The following is a 6901-nucleotide window of genomic DNA, read 5'->3' as shown; positions in this document are numbered from 1 at the left end:
TGTGATTCAGAAGGAAGCGAGTAAAGTATATAAGTTGCACAAAGCGCTCTATGGCCTAAAGCGGGCACCTAGGGCATGGAACAAGAAGATTAACTCATACTTAATCGAATTGGGATTTGTAAAATTCAAATCAGAATATGTAGTCTATGTTTAGGTTGTAGCACAAGACATTAAAATCATTTGGTTATATGTTGATGACTTGCTAGTAACTGGAAGTAGCTTGGATAACTTGTCAAAGTTCAAAGAGCTGACGATGAAGGAATTTGAAATGTCGGATCAGGGAAAATTGTCTTATTTCCTAGGAATGTAATTTCAAATATCGAAGTAAGGTATGTTGTTACATCAAAGAAAATATGTTAAAGAGATACTCAAGAGATTTAGAATGGATGACTCGAATCCTGCATCCCCACTTGTCGAACCAAATGTGAAGTTGGAGAAGAATGGAGAGGAAGACAAAGTCGATGTAACTTTATTCAAGCAAATTATGGGATCTCTAAGGTATATATGTAACAGTTGACATGATATAGATTTCGTAGTCGGATTAGTGAGCATATAGATGAGTGAACCAAGAGTGTCACACATGAAGGTTGCAAGAAGAATTCTAAGATACTTAAAAGGATCGATAGAGTATGGAATTCTATTTCGACAAGACTCTAAAGGCAAAGAAGCAACAATCACTTATTTTTCAGATGTTGATTGGCGTAGAGATAAGGAAGATAAAAAAAGCACAACTGGATATTTCTTTCAAGTATTTGGTGTCCCAAATTCATGGTGTTTGAAGAAACAACCAGTGATGGCATTATCATCGTGTGAACCTGAATATATAGAAGGATCCTATGCTGCATGTCAAGCAATTTGGACCAGATCGGTACTTGAAGAAACTGAGGTCGAAGTAAAGAAACCACCTGTGTTGCAAATCGACAACAAGTCAGCCATAATTTTGGCGAAGAATCCAGTTCTACATGGAAGAAATAAGCATATCGAAGCTAGATTTCACTTCTCGAGGGAAAAGGTAAATCGAGGTGAACTTGTAGTTAGACATTGCTTAAGTGAAGCATAATTGACCGACATTTTCACCAAAGTATTATATATCGACATATTCCTAAATTTGAGAAAGAAATTAGGAATAGTTCAGATTGACTACTTTTAGAGTATGTTCGACAACTTGGATTATAACAGGTATGTTGAGATATTATTGGGATTGATATATTAATTAGATATAAGATATAATATCAATAATATCTAATCTAATAATATCAAATATAATCCAAGTTGTGTAAGCCCAAGCTCAATTAGGGTTATATATAAATAGTCATAGTCTGTATCATTATTTGTACAATTCAATTGAATAATATAATTCTTATTTCCTTATTACTCCTTCTTTCTCTCCTCACTAAAAGTGTCTCTTGCACTAACATAAAATTTATAAATTTTACTTTAATTAATCAAAATTAATAATATTAATAAGGGTTAATGAAGTTTTTGGTCCCTCTAAATATTGAAGATTTCGTTTTTAGTCCCTCCAAAATTTTTCTTTAAGAAATCGTCCCTCCAAAATTTTTCGTCTAAACTATTGGTCCCTAACATCAAATTTCGTAGCTAATCGGTGGCTAAAGTCGTAGCTAATCTCTAGCAAATTTGACGTTAGGGACCAATAGTTTAGACGAAAAATTTTGAAGGGACGATTTCTTAAAGGAAAATTTTGGAAGGACTAAAAACGAAATCTGCAATATTTAGAGGGACCAAAAACTTCATTAACCCTATTAATAATAATAATAATTTACTTTTAATACGTTTAAATAATTTTACACCAATTAGGTGGCCGAGTTACTTTATTTGGTATACTAGTTGAATTTATGAGTGTAAATTTTTAAACTATGTTTCAATCGTCTCTGACCTCATATTTATATATTATTATAAATAAATTATTGATATTTATAAATCAATAATTTAAACAATAGAATTTTTCAATGTTATAAAAATCGAACCAGAGGTCGAATCAGTGAAACTTTCGATTTAAAGTTCAATTGGTTCAATTGCTTAAACCAACAATTGAACTGTTTATTAAATAAATTGATAATATAAAGTAAATTTTATAGATATATCATACTCAATCTTTCATTCAAAATTCACAATTTAGTAAAATAAAATATTCAAAAATTCATTACAAACTTAATACAACAACATCAATAACATACATAATAACACAACTTTCTTGTAAGTTTAATTATAACTTTTATTTAAGATCAAATTAATCAAATCAAATAATTATAATAAAAATAAATTAAACTAATTCAAACTAAAATTAAAATAATAGAAACATAATAGTTAAAATAAAATTCAAATAATTAAGAATACCTAAATTTAATATGATAGAATCACCAAAAAAATAAAGAATATAATATAATTAATTGAACAATTAAAGACTAATGTGAGTTGAATGACAACAAATAAGTCATAATTGGACAACAAAATAATAATAATGAGTTGAACGACAATCAATATTGAATTGGATGACGTAATTATGTTTAAAAGAGACGACATGATGATGATGAAGCGTGATTGAAAGAAAAAAAAAACTATAACGGAGTATAAACTCAAAAGTTTGTAGGTTGGTAAAAAAATAAGAAATTATTTTTTGTGAATGTGCAATATTTTAAGTTTTGATATTAACATATATATATATATATATATATATATATATATATATATATATATATATATATATATATATATATATATATATATATATATATATTTTATAAAAAAATGGGTCAATTTGACAATTTTTTGACGGTTCGATACAGCTTTTTCAATTTTATTCTGATCTTGATTCACTAGCGAATTTAAAAAGTTATTCGGATCGAATTTAGCTCTGATTCCCGTTCCAATCGATTAGTTCAATCCGATTTTTAAAATATTTGATAATTTTACACTTAGAAAAAATCACACATAAAGGTAAAAGTCATTTAGCCTATGTTTGGTGTCACGTTTAAGGCATCTATAATTAATTTTGGACGACTAGAATTGATTTTGACGTGTTTGGTTGATCTCGAGTAGAATTGATTATGCTTTCTAGAATTGATTCTACTTAAAGCTAGAATTTATTGTTCAACTCACTTTTGCAAAAATGTCTCCAAACATAAATCACTTTCCTTTAACTCACTTTTATTCAAAATCAATTTTACTTAATTAATTCACTGAAAATTATTTTTTTTTCACCGCAGAATCAAACACACGCTTAAAAAATTGATTAAGTCCATATTTATTCATATGACAAATAATTTTTTAAAAAGGTATTTTAAATAAAAATACATACATATAAATTAAATAATAATTAAAAAAAATTTTTTTGATAGAAAAAGAAAAAGAAAAAACATTGAATTAAACTAGTTTTACTAAAAAAAAAACATTAAAGAAAAGTAAAATAATTGAATATAGTACATAGCTCAATAGACATTGAATAAAGCATTTTTATTTACAGGGAAAAAATAAACATACAAAGAATTTCTCATTTTAGATGATAAGAATATAATAAATTAATAATATAAATAACATTTTCTTAAATAGAAAAAAAATAAAAAAATTGAATAAAACTACCTTTACAAAAAGCATTATATAATAAAAGGTAAAATCATTGAATATAGTACTTTCTTGAATAACCATTGAACAAATCACTTTTATAAATTATATCCAAGGAATACAAACAATTTCTTATTTTTCATAATACAATTAAAGAAATTAACAATATAAAATCTCAAAATATTCCCATTTACCTTTTACTCCCACCTTTCTTTCCTTTCTCTCACTCACTACTCTTCCTAACAAACAAAACCACTCATAACCGGAAAAACCACTCTTCAAAATCCATCACCACCTTCTTATATAAATATTCCCCTGTTTCCTTCTTCCTTCACGAGATTTTTTTCTTCTTCTTTTTCTCTTTCAATTTCTTCGATGGGGAAGTACATGAAGAAACCCAAACCTAAATCCGAATTACCTTTACTTGATTCCACCACCACTGTCACCACCGCCACCGCAACAACCACCACCTATTACGGTGTTCGAACCCGTGCTAAAACCCTAGCTCTTTCTCTTTCTCAGAATCAGGATCTCTCTGTTTCTAATGATTCCTACCTTCAGCTTCGGAGTCGTCGCCTTCAGAAACCTCCCACTCCTCAACATTCTTCTAAGAAGAGTAAGCCCCAAAATCAAAACCCTAAATCCCCAATTCCTACCAAGGAGAAAACTCCTGAAGCTGAAGATGCTGCTGACTTTGGGGAAAATGTTTTGGATTTTGAAGGTAGAGAGAGGTGCGTATTCCTTTTTCTTCTTTCTCTTTATAATTTAATTTTTCGCTATTTTTTAAATTCATAATTTTTTTTGAATTTCAATTCGGATTGTTCTCTTTCGCGCTCTCTGATTATTTTTATTTTTTTTACAGAAATAAAGCTGACAACGGATTTTTTTGATTTATTTTTTTTAGATTTTTTAGCTAAAATTTTAAATTAGGGCTTTTTTTTCTTCTTTCTTTCTGTTTTCAATTTTACTACCTCTCTAACCATTTGTTTATTGTTGAAGTTCATGATAACTTGAATTTGATTCTGAGATATTTCCATTTTTCTCTAATTTCATTTCATGATGCTGTTAAAAGAGAGAAACTTTCTCTTAGCAATTACATAACTTCATGCCGCAATTCGATTCGTTTCTTTTCCCGAATTTTAGTTCGAAAGATGATTGAATTTGGGGAAGTGTTATTTGTTTTCAAGCTTAACGGTTCTCTGTTGTTGTTCCTTTTTGAGTGATTTCAGCATCTGCTTTATACAGCTTCTATTCCCTTCTGGATTTTGCTTGTTATAATGGGTTCTTTTTTCTGCTTCTTTTTAAATTTTTGTGATCTTCATTCATCACATGCATTCATGTTTTTCTTTGTGTTTATTGCTTAATATGTGAGCTTACTTTTGAAATGTTTATCAAAATATTGATTGATTAATTTTTTTTTCTGTGTCATGAGTTGTTATTTATTGTTAGTGTTACTTTATTGGCAGGAAAGTACTGATACTTTCTTACAGTTGCAGGAATTTCATCACTTTTTCCACTTTTTATTTTATTTTTTTTACTATATAGTTTTATACAGCTATTGAAATCTTTCCATTTCATGTGCTTTATTGGATTCATCATCATCAAATGGTTGCAATTGAATTGTGTTGAATAATTAATAACTCAATGTTTTGAATTCTGTTCATATGCAATCTCACTTGAAATATTGTTGTGTTAGTGTTTGTAGTTTATGAATGTTGAAATTGCTGTCTATTTATTGCTTACAGCAGAAGCACCCGGGAAACCACACCCGTCAATTTGATAAGGAACCCAGACGTTCTCAGGACTCCTAGTTCGACTACCAAGCGTACTTTTTCAACTGACGCTCATCGCAGAGCGGAGCGTGCAACTAGAACTGTTATCCCATCTACACGGGAAATGGATGAATTCTTTGCTAAAAATGAAGCGGAACAGCAAAAGAAGTTCATGGAGAAGTATGCTCTATTGGTTTGGTTTTCTTAGTTTTGTGGCTTTTGCGTTGCCCCTCACTAACTAATTTATGTATTTGTTTCATTAACTAATTTATGTATTTGTTTCTGTGTTGGTTATGAATTCCAGGTACAACTTTGATCCTGTGACAGAGATGCCACTCCCAGGGCGTTACGAATGGGAAAAAATAACACCCTAGAAGACAAGCTAGTGTTAAGTGTTGCATCAAACATCTTTGAAGTAGCAGTGTTTAGAGTTTGTTGAAATGGGTGGTGGTGTTATTTCCATTTTCCATCACTTTTCTATTTACTTGTAAAGAAAGTAGGACTTTTCAACATATGTAGACTAATGATCTGTAACTTTACAGAGGTGTTGATTACAAACACAACTATACAAAGTCCTTTGTCTAACAGATCATCAAAGAGGGAAAAAAAGGGGCTGTAGTTGTAGGATTTAGGGGATAAAAATCAAATTAGGTCTGTATGAGGTTACAGGAATTTCCTTTTGTTCTTGTATTTTACTCTTCTTTTGTCTATACTTGTACTGATGGAACTTGAACAAACTCTTAGAAATAAAGACCAGATTCCCTCATGTAGCAATAATGTTCTGTCATTTCTTTTGTCATTTTTTGTAAAGTTCTATATCGAAAAATTGGCATTGTTCTAGCAAGAAACACTGAATCTTGCCTTTGTTTTAGATAATATTACCTAGCTGTTGTTTCTGTGGACTCTAGCTATATATTGCTAAATTCTGCTGGTTTTTATCGTCCAATAGTGTGGGGCAATGCTAAGCTAGGAGTGAAATTTTGTTTTCTTTGTAATCATGTCCCCTTAAATTGGAATATATGGGCTAAAGATATATTATTATATTATCTATGTGATAAAATTTAAACCCAATCCAAATGTAAATCGGTAAAAAAAAACAACACAAAAATTCGTAAATTTCAACCCAAATTATCAGAAGTCGATATTTGTTAAGTTGGACGCAATCAATAATGATGACTTGACGCCATTGTTGGAGGCATTTGCAAAATGGAAAATGATACGGAGTACTTCATTGAGATTTGAAGGTAGGGGCACAATTTCCACGTTTGTTTAGGATGAATCAACTTTCTGACTTGAAACATATAATTGCTGCCATCTTTTAGAGGTGGAAATTCACAATCATCATTGTTTTCATGGAGATGCTAACAAAAAATGAGTTGAGATTTTTGAAGCATTCATTATATATTCATTTTCCTCAAAGTGGTCCCAATCACTAATTAAGTCATTGTCTCATAAATTTCTCTCAAATTTATCCACTCTAAAATTTGACAAGGAAGTTATACCCCAAGTTTGAGTATGCGGCGAACACGACTTGGGTCATTCGCAAA

General features: G+C 30.0%; 2 protein-coding genes across 3 annotated transcripts; both read left to right on the top strand.

Annotated features, from left to right (window-relative positions):
- The first annotated feature begins 556 nt into the window (after positions 1-556).
- Positions 557-1060, top strand: LOC131622194 (secreted RxLR effector protein 161-like). Its single transcript, XM_058893217.1, has one exon. It carries the CDS (start codon positions 557-559, stop codon positions 1058-1060), a length of 504 nt encoding a protein of 167 aa, XP_058749200.1.
- A 2715-nt stretch (positions 1061-3775) lies between these two features.
- LOC131622169 (cyclin-dependent kinase inhibitor 4-like) lies at positions 3776-6120 on the top strand. 2 transcript variants are annotated; one of them, XM_058893199.1, is made up of 3 exons: positions 3776-4313; positions 5331-5534; positions 5659-6120. In XM_058893199.1, the coding sequence occupies exons 1-3, from the start codon at positions 3958-3960 to the stop codon at positions 5726-5728; spliced, it is 630 nt and encodes a 209-aa protein (XP_058749182.1). In that variant the 5' UTR covers positions 3776-3957; the 3' UTR covers positions 5729-6120. The 2 variants fall into 2 exon arrangements, with proteins under 2 accessions (XP_058749182.1, XP_058749181.1); XM_058893198.1 differs by having other exon boundaries at positions 3778-4313; positions 5328-5534.
- The last annotated feature ends 781 nt before the right edge of the window (positions 6121-6901 follow it).

Source organism: Vicia villosa, unplaced genomic scaffold, assembly GCF_029867415.1.
Source record: "Vicia villosa cultivar HV-30 ecotype Madison, WI unplaced genomic scaffold, Vvil1.0 ctg.000025F_1_1, whole genome shotgun sequence".
In the NCBI taxonomy this organism is placed as follows: Eukaryota; Viridiplantae; Streptophyta; class Magnoliopsida; order Fabales; family Fabaceae; genus Vicia; species Vicia villosa.
This window is presented reverse-complemented; position numbering and strand designations above follow the sequence as displayed.